Source organism: Eucalyptus grandis, chromosome 9 (genome assembly GCF_016545825.1).
Source record: "Eucalyptus grandis isolate ANBG69807.140 chromosome 9, ASM1654582v1, whole genome shotgun sequence".
Lineage (NCBI taxonomy): Eukaryota > Viridiplantae > Streptophyta > Magnoliopsida > Myrtales > Myrtaceae > Eucalyptus > Eucalyptus grandis.
The window spans coordinates 14513778-14533189 of NC_052620.1; the positions used below are offsets into that span (position 1 = coordinate 14513778).

A 19412-nucleotide genomic window follows, 5' to 3' on the forward strand; every position below is an offset into this window, starting at 1 on the left:
CACCTTGTGAAATTGCAATAGTGGTATATTCCTTTCGCGGATCTAGCAGGAAATTTTTTCAATTGAAACTACCTGTAAGAGAAAGGTCATTAGAGATATGATCGGTACCTAGTTGAATGACGATTCTTGTAGTGGGAACGGGATGCGTCAGATCTTTTATGTATGTTCTTATTCAAAAACCTGTAATGAGTCAATCTATTAGTACCTTGCTTTACTTGGCACTTAAAAATGTGAAATAAATCTGGACCATCATCATTTCCCGGGAACCTTATGAGAAGGTCATGGGCAACCACGGTGGAAGATTCTAAGTATAAGCATCAGATTCTGGATCATGACAAAATCTCAACTATTTTCAGGTGTTAGATTCTAAAAAATTTAGCCATTTGATTGAGACTATTTATCTACTTGATTATGAGCTAATTGGCTATACACATCATACCGCATCTTGGAAAAGGATGTCTGCTACTTTCCATAACATAGTCATTTCGCCGGCTATGCGAAGTTGCTTGTTGAGATTCACCTTTTCTCGTTTTCCTTTCCTTCTGTGGGAATAGTACAACATAAATCCAGCCTTTAACCAACTGATTGGGACCGGACCTTTAGAAATCATGGAGTTAAGCACTCTTTTAAAAAATTTTCAGGCTTAGTGATGTTTTCAAATGGAATATGGTGCGTTAATTGTTTGATTTTGATGTCAGATTATCGTAACAGAAGCATGATCCCTTTTTACATTGACTCTGCATCTGTCTGTGACTTCAGAGGAAGTTTCCTGGGCAATTCACGGGTTATATCCTCGGTCAGCGAATTGATGATCTACAGGTTTTGTGTGAAGAAAAATTGCAGCGGTGGGCACGAATCCCGTCATCCCGAAGGTCAGGTAATCAGACCAGATTTGCTTTGGACCCAGGAGATTAATTTTCAAGATGAGTCGTCATTTTCAGTTGTGACACGAATACCGCATGTCATTTCGGTCACTTAACTAAGCAACATCTTCGGTTTTGATATAGCATCCTGCATTTCACAGCAATTGCACCAATTGAAGCTTGAGTGCTACCAGAAAACCGGACTTGATGATCTTAGTAACTTCCCCAAGAAATAAATTCAAATTTGGTAACAGACGGTCGGGCAAAAATTATTGCCTGATCTCATCTCGCTTTACTTGAACGCCATTTTGCTTTTGAACTCGTGCGATCGTGAAAGTGGCAAGTGTTACTGGTGTCGAACTGTAGAAAGATTCAATTGCTTCTTGCGCAGTTTCTATTTAAGTCCCAACTGTAGTCAAAGTCGACTGGGATCGAATTTGGTGGTTCATGTGGCTACTCGACTTTCGTCTGATCCTTTCAAGGAAAGAAAACAAGCATTGTTGGAATATAATACGTGAAAACGACGAGAATCTTTGCATTTATATCGGCGCGAAATTGCAGGAGAAATAAACGAAAAATAATAAGAACATTATAAATTTACGTGGTTCGATCCGAATATCGGTATTTACATCCACAGAGATAGTCAACAGGAAATAATTCACTATAATCAGAGAATTATAGTTTACAATCGCTCACACGCTCGAGTGTTTCCCACACTTAAATTTAATCAAAAACTCAAAATGTTTATAAATAAATAACTCACTTGGATATAAACTTACGGTACAAAATTATTGCACATTCAAGCTCAAAATATAACGTTCTACATACGCCGAAATTAAGAACTCCAGCGTTCTTCTTTTGGGCTTCGCGTTCTGAATCAAGGCTTTACGCGGCTTCAGCTCCTCTTGCGTGCGGCTTCTTTTCTTTTAACTCTCGTAGGGCTTTTAGCTGCACCAAGGAAATTATATTCCATTCATATACATGTGGCCAGAGTCTGGGCCCTCCTTTTTTTTTCTTTTCCTTTAATATATATAAAGTGGGCCCAAAGTCTTGTTTTGCACGCTCGAAAGAGAAAATCCAAGAAGGAAATTGTTTCTTCCTTCTTCATCCGATCTATAATCCGCTTAGGAAAAATTTTATTAAAAAATTTAATTTAACAAATCGTTATACGAATTCAAATTCGAGATATTAATTTAACAAGCATTGTCTCTGCTTTACAATCACTCCTAAAGTTATATAAAAAAACAAAATGTGAATTTTCAGAGTCCATCCAAAAGAGCGATGATACAACAACATATAGAATGGAGAGCACAAGGGGAAATGTCAAATATATAGCAGCCCATCGGGTGGGAAATATCTACAGAACCCGGGAAAAACATGATAGATCATGATCTAGAGAAAGATCCGTAAATTGGTAAACTTGATTTTTGCTTATTATTTTTCCTTCTTTTTCCTTGAAGCATATACAACACGGCTGCTAACCAACGGAGTCGATGCACTCGTTGATGAGAGAATAGCAGCGAAGGCCCGCAAGGCTGAAACCAACCAACGACAACACGTCACCAATTAAATTTCCCTAAATCATATGAACATGAAAATCTTTCTGGCAGAGAGAGAGGGAGAGAGTACCATCCTTCAAGAAAACCCGGCTTTGTTTCGGGAGGAGAAGGAGCATAGTAGTACTGGGGAGGAGCATAGTGCAGGGGAGGCGCTTGTACAGGAGGTCCTTGATAGTACCCTGCAAAAGCAACCACCACCACCATGCAAGATCGGCCATGAACATGGTTGAGAGAGAGAGAGAGAGAGAGAGAGAGAGAGAGAGTACCTTGGCCTTGAGCAGGGCAAGGATAAGAGTACCTATTAAGGGGTTCCTCCATTTCTGGCGACCTTGCAGGAGGAGACCCCAGAAAACTTTGCAGAGACTTCTTTTGTGAGCTCTCCTTGGTTGAACTTCCCAAACTGAGATATGATTACCAGAGAGAGAGAGAGTCTCTCCGTGTTGGCCCTGGGTCGGTTTATATAGATGCATCTAAAAATTAGAAAAGTAGGTAATTGCAACAGGACACGTGTCATACGGTAGACGTAGGCCGCACCCAAAAAAAAAAAAACCAAAGACTTAGAAATTTGAAGACATGGACACCGATTGATTTGAGTCGCTTGACATTTCGATCCCACATAAAACTCCACACATGATATGGCTAAATTGCAGCACGGCACACAAGACCTAGGTCCCCCATGACTTAAATTATTTTCCATATTTACTTATGATGGGCTGCCGTAAAATCACAAAACCATTTTACGTATTTTTATAATACTTTCATATTCGATTACCACTGATTTAATTATTTCAACACGTGTGAGGACATTGCCTTCCTCACCCTCCTTAAGCCATTGGTCATCACATGGTGATAAGATGTGACCCGTTGGCTATTAAGTATCAAGTTTAGAAAATGAATTTTTATTGTATATAGATAATAAAAGGCATCTCCTTTAGTGACTGACACTATAACTGCCTTTTTAATTACAATAGTTACACATCCTTTTCCTAAATGTATATGCTTATAGTGATTTCAAACATTATGTCATTTTCTTCACTAAAAATGATTTTGCAAATGAAAAATCTCTACCCTTAATATTGTCACTTCTTTTTATAGATTAATTGATCTCATCTTATGTTTAGTAATCATGCCAGTAACGTAAGAATAAGATGAGACTCCATGCATCGATACCCAACTTAGATGCGTTAAACTAAAATGCAATCTTTGGCATGACAATCAAACTGATGCTTTTAGCACGACAAAGGCATTGGTTTTTGCAAGGTCGCTATCTACTTTATTTTGCTTTGAAAATATTAAGTGTGAATATCACTTGTGGCGCAAGTTCATGAGTTCAGAATATAAAAAAAGTCAAGGCGAGTGGTTTGTGAGGTCTAAATTAACCAAAAAAATCGAAAAACTTTTTTAAGAAAAAGGGGTAAAAACTAATCCAACTTTATTTAAAGTTCAAACAGGTACAAAACGTATAACTTTGGCTTTTCCACCGAAATTGTAAATAGCTCTTCAAATCTCTAAAAAACTTCGAAAATATTATAGGTAACTTCATTGGTCAGTCATTATAGATTGTAAAAGTTCTAAGTGTTTCACGTTTGAGAGTCAAAATGCATATGTTGAAAAAATAATATTAGCAATAAGATAAAAATAAAAACTCAATTTAGACATACTAGATGATTTGCGCCATTAAATTACAAACTCTATATCCGATCGGATGATTCTCATGCTTTGGTGCTATGTGCACCTGAATTTTGCCATCATTGTAGTTTACACTTCTTAAGCTGCACTTGCATAATTCTACTACGTATGAGATCAAATTATATTAATTGTTATGTCACATGGGTATCACATGAGGTCTACCATTATCTCTTGATCGGCATGACTTTCGCTGGTGCATAACGATTTTATGCAATTTCCATTTCCTCTTGCTGTCACTTTCAAATCAAAATTAATTGAGATGAAAGAGTGGCGTCCTAGAAAAGATCATCCAAGGCACGGTCTTTCCTGTCTTTTTGACTTTTTATTAGCGGTCGAAGTAATCCTTCTGTGCTTATCTGCCTTTTTTTTTTTTCCTCCGAACAGTCTCGTGTCTTGAACTGAACTGGGGAATGTTTATTTGAGTCAGTGATCGCTAATTTCCTTTATTTTATAAATATTCAGGAGAAGGTTCATCGAAGTCGAGGTCCTCCAATTGGAAGACAATAGAATCTTCGACTTTGCCTCCTCGTTTTGTCCACCTTCTCCCATGGATAAAGAATATCGTTGAAGTCACCTGGACAAACCCAAGTTGCATGATTCTCATAGCTGATCATACGCAGCTCCTACTAGAAAAGCCTCCTCGTTTGCGTTCCCTACTTTAGCACCTTTGCTTTCCTTTAAATGCATTTACACTGGTACAGGAAACCAGTGGGATAATTAATAGTTTAGATGACGTTGTCTTTCAAAGAAAGTAAATACAATCTTTTTAGATAGTCACAGAAAATAGACTTTATTCAATTTTTTCATAATTGAAGTGAAGAAAATGGACTTTTGGGGACCGCTCATCTTGTCCCTTGCTTGAGATTGTCCCTCGTTGGACCGCACCGCCAGTTTTCAAGTTAACTTCCTTTCTATTTTTGGTGATTTAGCCTTAAGCCTTAAGTTTTTTTTTTTTTTTTAAGGTAAGAAAAGGAACATAACTCGATTTTACATTATTACTCTCTTAATAAAACATTATCTAATCTCATCCCATAATAATGAAGGAAGCAAATCTATTAGTGGCCTGTCTAATACATAATTATCACTCGTATTATTGGGTTGGATAATAGAATTTGCCAGACAATCTGCACAAGCATTTCCTTCTCTTAAATTATGGAGAATCTTGATTTATTAAAAATACTTAAGCATACTCTCAATTTGAGATATGAACGTCACCCAAAATGAAGCGATGGAGTCAATTTTTGAAGTGGAGAAATGGCTGCTCACAAATCCACATTGGACGTGTCTTGTATCTTCTTTTTTGTAATCTAATGAGATAACTTCTTTAATTCTAAAAATTTTGCTCATTAACTTTATGATTTTGGGGTCCTCCGTTTTTTTTTTCTTTTTGGCGAAAATGTGAATAAGATGATAACATGGTCCGCGCTTTTCTTGTGTTGTTAATAAAGTTGGGAAGCGTGGGGGCAACAATCATGTGGTGAAGTGGACGGCGGTACTTGTCCGTCAATTTCGATTGTGACTTTGTTTCGCCTGAAACCGTGTCCGAATCGATCTCACTAGTCCTTGGGTATTCGCTCAAAAGAAGAAAAAAGTAGGACCGCCGAAACGATCTCACTAGTCCTCGGCGCCTCGCCTCGAGGATATATCCAGATTTAGCTCGAGTATTCATTACATGATAGTCCGAATTTGACATTCTTTCTTGCTTATTTTGCGCTCTTTGATATGCACGAACTATATCCGATGCAAATTTGTTATGTACACGTGTAAGTGGTGTAAAAAAAAAGATTTTATATATGCTATGTTTATTTTGCGGAAAATAAATAATTTGGAAAATATTTTCCTAAAAACAATCGCTTGTATCTTTTGAAATAATTAGTTAATGAAAATTATTTTTATTACGACAGCAATTTGTCTAAATATTTTCACAAATGATGAAAATATTTGTAGTTCATTCATATTTGTAAAAGAAACAAATGACTGTTTTTAGGAAAAATATTTTTCAAGTCATTTATTTTCTCCAAAACAAATGGAGCCTATATGTTTATAGATAAAAAGAAGTGATTAGTACTGCTTAAGTGAGCATAATTCAATGGTTTAAGTTTTTGGGTACGGGAAATCCAACTAAGTTGTCCACTGGCTCGGATTATTAGCTTTCTCTTGGATTCCCCGTCATGAAGGTATTCAACTTTTATGGGGCTTTCCCAACGCTTTTAAATGTCGAGAGATGAGTTCAAACATAAAGGCATGACTCTGCAATGAGGAATTTAATGTGTGATTTGGACTAGTGATTTGCCCTGATAAATAATCTCATCTTGTAACAAGGAAAATTATCTACTGCTTCAAAGTTCTAAGTATAGGATGATTGCATGAAATCTCATGAATTCGACACTAATTCATAACAACAACCGGACTTTCAAAAGTTACAGATTACCCCCCGAACTTTGATTTTTATTGTAGCCGCTAGTTTTGATACTTGCATGGTTGGTACTTACCTGAAAATGGATTTGCTAATTTTTCTTTATCGAAGTAAGCTCTATTATGTGGTTAATGACGTAAGAAAATGGCATAAGGATATAAGAAGTGTCAAAAGTTTTGTACGATGTTCACTTAGTTGTCAACAATTTTTTGCTGAATCATTTAAATGTCAACTCCAATTTGAGTTGTCGAAAATTTGACGTAGCAATATTTTGTCAATTACCTTGACCGACGTGGCTCACTAGAGTGCTCAGTCAACAATAATATCCCTAAACAACATCTTTTACATTTTTGTCCCAAATGTAAACCCTGAATTTTGTTTGCAAACAAAATTAGGACAAGTTAGGGTTTTTGTCCAAACTAGGATTTTTGTTTTTCAATTTGCGAATAACCAAATAAGAAGAAATGGTGGAAGATGATATAAGGTGCTGATGAAGATGAGGAGGGTAATGAAAGTTGTTGCTTTAGTCGAGGCTGGATATGGGCTCGATGATCTCTTGGATCGATCATCCCTGCTTTTACCCCCATCGATTCTCGACTCCACGGCCATGAAGAGCTCCATCTCCATATCAAGAGGATCACTCTGCTAGTCCATCTCCAGATCTCCAGCCATGGCGACAGTGGTTCGACTAGAGCTTCCTTGCAAACTCAATTTCCTGGAGCGCAATCAATGGCAATGCAATTTGGAAGATAGTCAAAGAACTGAAAAACAAAACAAGACGGAAAATAGAAGACAAACCAGACAGGAATCGAAGTCATGTTTAGAATTTATTGAACTCTGGAGAAAATCTGAAACTGCGGTGAAGAAAAATCCCTCTTTTGTTTGGCCAAGATTCTGACGTTCAAAGACACGGGGGCGGGGTGTGGGGACGGGAGGGCCCGGTTTTTTCTTAGAAAAGGGGAGGTGACAGGGAATGATTTTCATCTTCATTATTTTTGAATATCTCCATTTTTGACCATTGAAGCTGCGTCTTATCCACCATCTTCATCTACCATGGGAACCTGGAACTCGGATTCATGGCTTGACTGAAACGAGAATAACGAATAATATCTAAAATCGACTCATACGACATCATTTATAGAGAGTATAGTCACATTATAATTCACGTTAGACTTATTTTTAATAACTAAAAAATGCCATGTTAACTTATACATTTTGTTGTAAAAGTCTATAATATATATAATATATATATATATTGTCGTTGAAGGTATTTAAATGATCGTTTTTTTGGATTTGGTATTGAAGTGAGCTGTCGGAAATTTTTTACACTTCTAATATCCTTATGCCTCGAGAAAATAAAGTGTGGTGCATGGAGAAGGATGTTAAGAAAATATAGTGGATGTTATTTGGACCAAGAAAAGTGAGTTTACCCAAATTCAAAGTGAAAAAGTTAGTTGGTTGTTCATCAAAGTGAGTTATTCGAAAGTATTTTGGGGAGGAACTTAAGGAACATTATAAGATTCTGTGTTTTGTAATTGATAGGTGGACCATCACATGATATTACATAAGCACTAAAATGTCTATTGGATGGCTAATTTTCATCCTTCAACGGTGGAAACGATGAACATATGAAATTTTTAAGCATTTTGGGTACATATAAAACAATTACTAACATTTATATATATACACACACATATCCGTACGCGCGTGCACTAGTGGACATTAGAAAAAGGTTGTCTAGCGAATTAACTCGGCATCAGTTACTTAATATGAAAAATGAAAAGTAAATGTGTAAACCGTTGGTCCATCTCTCGTTAGTAGCCCCATCTACATTGCACTCTAGTTTAGCCCCTGCTGTGTTGTGTGGCCCAGCCTAAACGAAAAAGATTACCCATGAAAGAGACCCTAAGTTGGGCCTTGACCTTAAGGCCATATTTTGGGCCTTGTGTTGGGCCATACGGCCTGAAGCAAATTCCTCAAGAGCGTGGGGCAGATTGTATTTTCTCCACACAAGAAAGTAAATGCCCAATACACAAATTGACTAGAGATTTGCAATGACAGGGCTTAAATTTTTGACCTCGCAAAAGATACGGTACAACTCTTCACCAATCACCACTGGGGCATCACCCCTAATGGCGAAAAATCATACGGCCTCATTTGTTAAGTCGTTTCATTGAAATGCACGCCGTCTTAGTACTTAATTTCCACAAGTAGCAAAGCTGACTAGATGGACAGGGTCGTGTTCCCTCTCTCCGCAAATTCACACATCGTGCTATCTAGTCTCGGCACTTCTGAACGAAAGTGTATTTTATATGCGACTCACACAATTGAAGTGGTGCGACCGATCAATCTCGTAAATAGCCTTATGAATTTTATGAAAATCGCATGTGTGAATAGTCCTTGCAAAATTACGAGGCCCATTTGTTGAGCTGGTCCAGGTGAAACCCAGCATTAGGCCTAATATATACATAATTTTTTTTTGGGGGTTGGAGTTGGGGCTGTGCACGGGAAGACGTGTTTGCTACTAATAATGCTAGAGATAGGAAATTTATCTCGATGAAATGGGGTTAGGAAGTGATGCAACGGATTTTGCTAAGTGCCTAACACCATGCTCTACCATGGTGAACCGACTTTTGGTTCGTTACTTATTTTCAATTTGGAAAATTTTTACCTTTTATCCTTGTACTTTCAAACTTTTTTTTAATCTAGCCATTCTATTTTCACAAATTTTTTAATCAAGTCTCTCTAGCATGGAAAATTCGATTGACATAGCTGTCGGTGGAGTTTGTCCCTCCCCTTACTTTTAAACGTCTTAATTTTTCTTTCTATGAACCATCTTCAATTGGTTATTTTGTATATATTCAATTTATGGAGGATTCATAATTTCATAAATTCTATTTTAATTCTAAGGTATTTCACTAAATTTTGATTTTTTTTTTAACTTTACAAACAACCTCATCGATAAATGTGAAAATTGAAAAAAAGAATTCCCTTAAATTAATTTTTTTTTTTTTCCATAGATCAATGATCATTTTTCTTATGCACACGATACTTGTGTTCTTTGTTCAATATACTATATGAAAAAAATACAATTTTGTCTTTCATATAATTTAAGTTTATGAACGACCTTAAATACTTTTATATAACTCAAATACTAAATTGAACACGTATTAAAAGTTTATGGATTATATTAAATAAATTAAAAGTTCATGGACGATATTGCACGTTAGGCCAAAGATTAACGATCATATCGAACAAAATCATATTTCATGAAATGACATTACATGATTAATTGAAATGTCAGAAAAAGAAGATGAAGATGAAGATGCTCGGGAGATGAAGTGCGAAGAAGCAATTGTCTTCAATTTCATTGATATTTGATTTTGTACATGTAATTCTGTATTTAATTACAATGAAGAGAAATAATAAAGGAAATTCTATATTTGCCTATCTTTTTCTATCCTAAAGTATATTAGAATTCCTATCAAAAGAGATTACAAAATCATATCTTCCAGCACTCCCCCTCAAGCCGGTGGTCTGTATATGTCCAAGATGCCTAGCTTGTGTAGAAGATATGTATGTTGTCTTTGACAAAGAGGTTTAGTAAATATAATAGCCTGCTGATCCGAAGTCCTTATTCCTCTCGTCTCGACAATTCCTTCTTGGATCTTTTTCCGAGTAAAATGACAATCCACTTCTATATGCTTCGTCCTCTCATGTAGTACAGGATTTGCTGCAAGCTTAAGTGCCGAATCATTATCACATAAGAGTAAAGTTGGCCCTTTAACAGGAGCTCCGAAATCCAGAAGTAGACCCCTTAACCAGACTATCTCACATACAGTCTTGGCCATAGATCGATATTCAGCTTCAGCCGATGATAAAGATACAATAGATTGTTTCTTTGTCTTCCATGAGAGTAGTGATTCCCCAAATTTAATGCAGAAACCAGTAATAGACCTCCTACTCATAGGGCATGTGGCATAATCTGCATCGCAATAGGCTGTCATCTCCATGTTGCACTTTAGGGAAAGAAGTATTCCCAAACCTAGACAGGTCTTCAAGTATCTCACAATCTTTAGGGCTGCATTCATGTGAGACTGCTTCGGACTGTGCATAAACTGACTAAGAGTCTGTACTGCATAACAAATATCCGGCCTAGTCATGGTGAGATATATCAGTTTTCGTACTAGTCTCTGATATCCTGAGGGATCTTGCAACATAGGATCATCAGAAGAAGAGGATACGCCAGTGTCATAGCCGACAGAAGTCAATTTAGCATTTTGCTCAATAGGAATGACTGATGGTCTACAACCTGATAATCCTGCTTCTGATATTATTTCCATCACAAATTTCCGTTGACTTAATGAGATGCTCTGATCTGAGTGAGCTATTTCAATTCCAAGAAAATACTTAGGCGACCCTAAGTCTTTGATATGAAAAGTCGAATGCAGATACTCTTTAAGTTTTTTAACAGCAAAATCATCATTCCCCATGATAAGGATATCATCAACATAGATCATCAAGTAGATAGATGCCATACCTCTTGTCCAGGTGAATAAGACATAGTCATACTTGGATTGCTTGAACCCAGTAGTCAAGAATGCACTGGTGAATTTAGCGTACCATTGTCGGGAGGCTTGTTTCAAGCCATAAAGAGATTTACGGAGACGACATACCTTCGACTCCCCCTGTCTCCGTAATCTTGGTGGAAGCTCCATATATATTTCTTCATCTAGATCACCATGTAAGAAGGCATTATGAACATCCATTTGATGTAATGGCCAGTCATGAAAAGCAGCAATAGACAGAAAAGTACGAACCGTGACATCCTTTGCTACAGGAGAAAATGTTTAGTGATAGTCGAAACCTTCTCGCTGAGTGAAGCCTTTTGCCACCAACCGGGCTTTATATCTTTCCACAGAACCATCTGCTCTGTATATTATCTTATATACCCATTTACATCCAATAGGTTTGCGATGATCAGGCATTGACACAACATCCCAAGTGTGATTTTCTATTAATGCATGTAATTTAGATTCCATGGCCTTTTGCCAACGAGGATCATCTTTGGCTTCATTATAGCTAGAAGGTTCTAGATCTTCAGAAATATGGCTTATGCAACATAGATGTTCTGGTGACAATCTATCAAAGGAGACATAAGAAGAGATGGGGTATCGAGTACCTAATGATTTTGAAGAACCACATATATAATCTTTTGTCCAAGTTGGTGGTCGAGTGATTCGATGAGAACGCCTCTGTGACACCTGGGGTGTGGATAATTCTTCAGTAGTTATTGTTTCTGAAGTATCCTCCAACTGTGTTGGTTCTTCATGTAACGATTCTTCTATATATGACTGCTCAATGGAATTTTCAGCAGGATTCGCAAGAGGTATTGTAGGCAAGACATCAACTTCTCTTGGAGGAGTAGGAATAATAAATATTCCTTCAGGTGATGAATGTTCTTCCAACAAGAATTGGCGATTTGTCTGCTCTTCTTCAGGTAAAGATGTTAATGAAAAAGGGAAAAACATCTTCATGAAATACAACATCCCTGCTGATAAAGAAATTTCCTGTAGAAGGTGCATAAAGCCTATATCCATTTTGCAAAGTTGGATAGCCCATGAAAATGCATTGAGTAGCTCGTGGCGCCATCTTATCTCTATGGCCCACTATAGTGACATAGCACAGACACTCAAAGACTCTGAGATGAGATAAATTTGGCTTTCTCTCATATAATAACTCAAAAGGTGTCTTTCCCTTTAAGATGCGTGATGGCATGCGATTGATAAGGTATGCTGCAGTAATCACACAATCTACCCAAAACTTTTCAAGAATAGAGGCTTGAAATTTAAGCGCACGTGCCACTTCTAAAAGATGGCGATGTTTTCTCTCAACAACTCCATTCTGTTGAGGTGTGTAAACACAAGAGCTCTCATGAAATATCCCATTTATAGTGAACAAGGAAGTACATTCAGCATTAAAAAATTCTTTTCCATTATCCATACGTATCCTACGGATTGGTTTTTGAAATTGAGTTTTGGATAAGGAAAGAGATGTCTTTAAATGAGAAAAGACCTGGTTTTTGGATTGCATGAGGAAAATACATGTGGCACGAGAGTAGTCATCAATAATTGTGAGAAAGAACCTTGAGCCATCATGATTTAAAGTATGATAAGGCCCCCCAAACATCAGCATGAATAAGAGAAAAGATTTCTTCTGTTCGAGAAGTGCTATTCTGGAAAGGAGCACGTGTTTGCTTAGCCATGGGACAAATTGGACATTTAGGATAAAGAAATAACGCACTATGCCCAAAACGTTTATGATTAAGGAAATTAATGCCATTGGCAGTAGCATTACACAGAGATTTATTGAATTCAATAGGAGATAACTTTAAAAGGTGTGGAAAATCCAACCAAAAGTATAATCCATGGCTGACTCTACCCAAGCCCATCAGTGTCCCAGTCGAACGGGCCTGAAAGAAACATTTATCAGAATGGAAAAGAATGTGGCATGAATTTTCTTCATAGGCTCGGGCAACTGAGATCAGATTGAAATGGAAATCGGGTATGTAAAGCACGTTTTTAATAGTAATAAGAGAACTAAGCTTTACAGTCCCAGTCATTGTAACTTTGGTAGTATTTCCATTTGGAAGTTGTACTGATATAGGAAAATATAATTTAATAATATCTGAAAGTAAATTCCTGTCACAGACTATGTGATCACTAGCACCTGAATCAATAATCCATGCATCCTTTGAAATTGAGTTCATCAAACAATATGATGTACCTGTGAAGCTGCCCCATTTATCCGAGGGATCCAATTTTTTCAAAGTTTCCATCAGCTCGTTATATTTTTCATGGGTAATTGATTTTCCCATTTGCTGACCTGACACCTGAAAAACTGAGGAAATTTTCCCTTTTTCTTTTTCTCCTAGCCTTCCATGCAATTTCCAGCAATTCTCAATTGTATGGTGCGGGCGCTTACAATAATCACAGTACATCTTACCTCTTCCTTTTGGCCCATTTTTTTTGCATTTGAATTGGGCCTAATGTTGGATTGAAAAGCTTGGGCCGAAATAGGCCCATATGGGCCGTCGGATCCTCCAAGAAATGGGCCGCGCAAGCCATCTAGCCCATTGATGCCAGGCGATCGTAAGCCGTCCGATCTGATTAAATAGCTGCTTCGAGAGCCGTCGAATGGGCTTAAGAAAACAGAACGTGAGCCGTCGGATGGAGCGGAGATGATGCCACGCGGGCTGTCCGATCCTGTCGCCCCCTGGAACGATCGTGACCCGTCCGATTGATAGTGGAAATGATCTCCACCGTCCGTGCTTCTCTTAAAAAATGATCTAGGGTTTTCATTTTCGAAGAACCCTAGATCCGCCTCTCTCCTTCCTGAGCCTCTCTGTGACGAGCGGAAATGGCTCTTCGCGGCCAGAGCAATTCCGTCTCCTCCTTTGCCGTGGTCCCCCAATCTTTGTTGGCTCTCCTCTTGTATGGCGAGTTGGTAGATCCGGCCGAGACTTGGCAGAGGCTCCATGGTAAGTATATGGGATCGGAATGGCTGGTATGCCTCGTTGAGGATGAGAAGGAGTCTCGTTGCTTTTTCCATTTCTCGCATCTGCTTGTATTGTTGTTGGATATGATCAGGCCAGTCGAATTTTTCCTCGGCTGCCTCCAACTCATTCCACAGACTCAAAATTTTGTTGTATACTGTTGCGATGCTCATGTTTCCCTGTTTCAGATCTGAAATTTGCCGTGTTAGGTAAAAAAATTTCACTTGATCGAGTTTTCCATACATCTCCCTTATGCTTTCCCACATTTTCTTTGGATCCTCCGTCAGGGGAAGCCCAGCCGCGACCTCGGGCACGATGCAATTTCCAATCTAGGTTCTTACCAGTTGGCTGCATCTCCTCCAGATTCGTGCCATTCTCTCGTCGGACGGAATCAGGAACGATCCGTCGATGAAAACTTCCTTGTATTTTGTTATAAGTGCCCGCCAGAATTCGCTTGACCAACTTGAATAATTGTCTACACCTGTCAATTGCTGATTTATAATATTCAGTTCTAGGCCGTCACCGTTTGTTGTATACAATGGATCACCGGGTTCCGGCCGGCCACTAATATTAAGAAATTGATACGGGAAGAATCTCGGTGCAGGAGTCGAGAAGGGATTTGTTCCCTGACTCGAACCCCCGGGGCCGAATCCATAATCCGCATTTTGGAATCCCTGACTTGGTACAGTTGTTCCGCCCGTCTGCTCCGAGCTGATGCTAGGGTTTGCCCCGTCACTGGTTGGTGGACCTGCTTCAGCCCGCGCATTGCTGTGGTAGCCAGGCAATGATGTGTTGGGGATAGGCCCATGATACCATGGCTATGGCATCCATTGGTAAGGGTGACCTGCGAATGGTTGCCCTGTAATTGCCTGAGCCTGTTGTTGCCACGGCACGTGCGGAGGTTGGCCCTGGATTTGTTGTTGCTGTTCTAATGCAGGGACTATAGTGTGGCATTCCAAAATTCAAGTCATCCTCTAGAGAAATTAAAGGCTATAATTAGGTAATGAAATTACCTATGGTCTATGTGTTAGCCATTAGTTTTCTTGAGGTTATGTGTTATTGTGCTTGTGTTTATGAATTTTGAAATTAGGACTATGGGATAAATTAATAATCTATGCTTGGCTAGGCACCTCATTAATTAAATTCCTATAAGTAAAGTGTCACAAGACTTTGGCCATGTGGAATTTAGTAATTTAATTCTTAAAAGAAAGAATAAGAAAGGGGTAAAATTGATTTTTAATTGGGTTGGGCCTTAGGCCCAATAGCTTAAGCCTTTGATGGGCCAAGTTAGTCGGCCCAATAAGGCCCACTAAAGGGGGCTGTCGACCAGCCAAGGGGAGGCCCAAGAGTGGCCGGCCCAAGCCCAAGCCCAAAAGCCCAAGCCCATCTTGCATGTGTTGTGACAATTGGCAAGAAGTCTCCATGCATTGGCTTAGAGAGGGATGTCATGCATTGGTCAATTGGGGTGGCAAACAATGATGAGGAAATGGGGGGATAAAAGGGAAGAAGAAGAGAGAGAATGGCTGGTTAGCCATTCGGCCAAGTGGAGGGAGAGAGAGAGAGAATCGTGCGAGAGAGAGAGGAAGCCGAGAGGGAGAGAAAGGAGCCCGTTCGCCGCCGTGTGCCGTCCGCTCGTGCTGTTCGTGAGGTCTAGAGGCAAGTTGGGAATCCACTTTCTACTCTTGCACCAATGTTTTCGCATGAACTGTTGGGAGTCAGAAACTTGTTTGAGCTTGCATATGTGTTTAGAGTCCGATTTTGGCTTCTATTTCTTCATGAAAGTTGTATCTAACATCTTGAACTATAACATACTGAAATTTCGTGGAAAATGATGGAGATTTGAGGGGTCAAACCCTCATCCTACGGAGATGCTAGATCTGGAATATTTTCGTATGAACTGTTTGAGTCAGAATGTTGTGAGAGCTTTCATGCATGTTTAGAGTTCGATTTTGGATGTGATATCTTCATGAAAGTTGTAGCTAACATATTTTAATATAACATACTGAAATTTCGTGGAAAATTATGGAGATTTGAGGGGTCAAACCCTCATCCTACGGAGATGCTAGATCTGGAATATTTTCGTATGAACTGTTTGAGTCATAATGTTGTGAGAGCTTGCATGCATGTTTAGAGTTCGATTTTGGCTGTGATATCTTCATGAAAGTTGTAGCTAACATATTTTAATATAACATAATGAAATTTCGTGGAAAATTATGGAGATTTGAGGGGTTTAAGTCTTGTTATACGGAGACCTCAGATCTGTGAAGTTTTCACTGACCTCTTGTTGGATTCTTGATTGCATGTTGATTTTTGTTGAAGATCTGACTTCGATGTCTTCATGAAAGTTGTAGGTAACACCTTAAACTACAACATAATAAAATTTTAAGAGAAATGAACAAGTATAGCCTAGTAAATCGGCTAGATCTTGGGGACGATGTTTCTGGTGATGTGTTCCGAGACACCCGAGACTTCATGGACTTAAATGGTGACCATAATTTGGTTATTTGACCTAGATCTCTTCATGAAACTTGTAAAGGACACCTTTATACATAACATATCCAAATTACAGAGAAAACGAAAGAGAATAGGTAGGTTAAATCTCAGTATTTCGGAGATGTGTATTCTGGACGATGCGGTAAGGGTTCCAGAAGCTTCGTGAGGTTGAATAAAATAATCTATAAGTAATCTGACTTGGATTTATTCATGAAAGTTATACGAAAATGTCTTGGCTATAACCCAGTAAAATTTCATAATTTTTGGAGGCAATATGATTATTTTAATTGAATTTATTCGGAAACCGTGCATTCTGGTTTAATCCGAGAATCATAGGATGTTTTGGGAAAATTGTGAGATTTAGTAAATATTCAATTTGGCCATGAATTTTGCAAGTAATTATCATCCTATGGGTTTGTTTAATAATTTCTTGGATTTTGATAATTTTGGGAATTTATTGATATTAAATAATAAATAAATAAATAAAATAATAAAATAAAATAAAATAAAATAGATTTTTATTTGGCCATGGATTCAATTTTATTTGTGTGGCATATATGTGATAAAGTCTTGGTACATGTATTGAATTGAGATGCATGTGTGATAAAGTTTTGGTATGTGTATGACATTTGAATTGAGATGCAAGTGTGAATTCCATGTCAAGTGTGATTTGTTTGATGCCATGCCAATTGCTATGTTAAATTGAGATAAAGAAATGGTAAATGTGAATGATGGTAAATGAGGAAATGGTTGTGGTGGAGGATGATGGCCGGAATGTATAGAGATACATTGCCGGATTTCCCGGAGTGTCGGGATGCCCGGTGGTATACGGTACGTAATTCCAGGGGAGGCCTGGTGGTATGTCGGTACATAATTCCGGAAGCCCTGTCGGAGGTCTTTGCCCGAAGGGAATGCCTCGCAATGCCAGAATTTGGGTGCGAGATGCCCGGCTAGAAGGGTAAAAGCCGGATGTCCGGTTGTATCTTGGATACATGCCCGGAGGTTCCTCGTGATGCTAGTTGGGATGCGAGATGCCCGGAATGTGGGGGGGCCGGATGCCCGGTTGTATCTTGGATACATGCCCGGAGGTTTTTCTCACATGGGATGCGAGTGTAAAATATGGGATGAAATTGATGAATCGAGGAAGGGTGATGTGGTGATCAAATTTAAAGATAAAGATGAAAAATTAACTCATGGCATGATATGGTATGATATGCATGATGATATGCATGATGATGGTGATGATATGTGATGTGATATGATGATCACCCATGGTATGATATGCATGATGATATGCATGATGATGGTGATGATATGTGATGTGATATGATGATCACCCATGGTATGATATGCATGATGATATGCATGATATGTGATGTGATATGATGATCACCCATGGTATGATATGCATGATGATATGCATGATGATGGTGATGATATGTGATGTGATATGATGATCACCCATGGTATGATATGCATGATGATATGCATGATATGTGATGTGATATGATGATCACCCATGGTATGATATGCATGATGATATGCATGATGATGGTGATGATATGTGATGTGATATGATGATCACCCATGGTATGATATGCATGATGATATGCATGATGATGGTGATGATATGTGATGTGATATGATGATCACCCATGGTATGATATGCATGATGATATGCATGATGATGATGATGATATGTGATGTGATATGATGATCACCCAGGGTATGATATGCATGATGATGATGATGATATGTGATGTGATATGATGATCACCCAGGGTATGATATGCATGATGATATGCATGATGATATGTGATGTGATATGATGATCACCCATGGTATGATATGCATGATGATATGCATGTAGATGATGATAATATGTGATGTGATGATGTCATGATAAGGATGACATGTATGATATAATGATGCCATGATGATGATTATGATGATGACATATGATGATATGATATGCATGATGATAAGACATGATGATGTATGATAGTATTACGCATGGCTGCAAGGTAAGTTACGCCTGCAATGCATGTATGATTTGTATGATGCATCGAGTTGTTATTGAATTCCTTTACTATTTGAGTGGTTGTCTTCACCCCTTTTTTTGGGAATAACATTTCGATTAGTAGATGGTTTAAACGGTTGGATATGACCGCGAGGAGAAGGATATCAAAAGGAGGGAACCTTTGGACGCCGACACTGGTTGATGGACCTTAAGCATACGATTGTGGGAGGAGATGTCGGTCATCTTTTAAAGTGTAGCCTAGTATAGAAAACTATGGCATTTTGATGTACGGACTAAAGATGTCCATTAGCTCTATGTAAATAAACGTGTTCGGCTTTTACTTATAAATGTTTAGTAGGTGTGCATCGTTTTCTGAATGTAGGGAAGGGAGTTTGTTAGATGTGCTTCCGTATGTGAATTGCGCAAGGGACCTATCAGAAAAAAAGAAGAAGGTGTAAACCCCTTATGTTGTATGGACCCGCTGCAATTGAAATGGTATCAGAGTGACATGTTATTAGGAAAGTAAATGGTAAGCAAACTGTGGCGACCCAAATTGGATCGGGGGCCGTCGAGGGGTGTCACATATAGTGGCTAGATCTCGGTATTCCAAGGCTCGTGTTGAAGCGTCTGATGCAGATTCATCGACGGGAGGTGAGGTAAGATCTGATGGTGTTGTCATGTTGGAAAAAAATTGATTCCTCTGTTATCTCCTCTATGCAGATACAGGTCCTTCAGGCAATCAAGGATTTTGATTCCTTTGGCAATCTTGTTCGAAAGTCGAGGCTGGTGTATGAGGCAATCGGAAGCGGAAGCAAAT

General features: G+C 38.5%; 1 protein-coding gene across 1 annotated transcript in view; it reads right to left on the minus strand.

The window, feature by feature from the left end:
• Positions 1-2213: 2213 nt before the first annotated feature.
• Positions 2214-19412, minus strand: part of LOC104418371 — a 34372-nt gene continuing 17173 nt past the window's right edge. Inside the window, exon 3 of the mRNA XM_039301619.1 lies at positions 2214-2398. Within this exon, the coding sequence (XP_039157553.1) occupies positions 2298-2398 (101 nt within the window). The 3' untranslated portion in view covers positions 2214-2297. The remainder of the gene's footprint in view (positions 2399-19412) is intronic.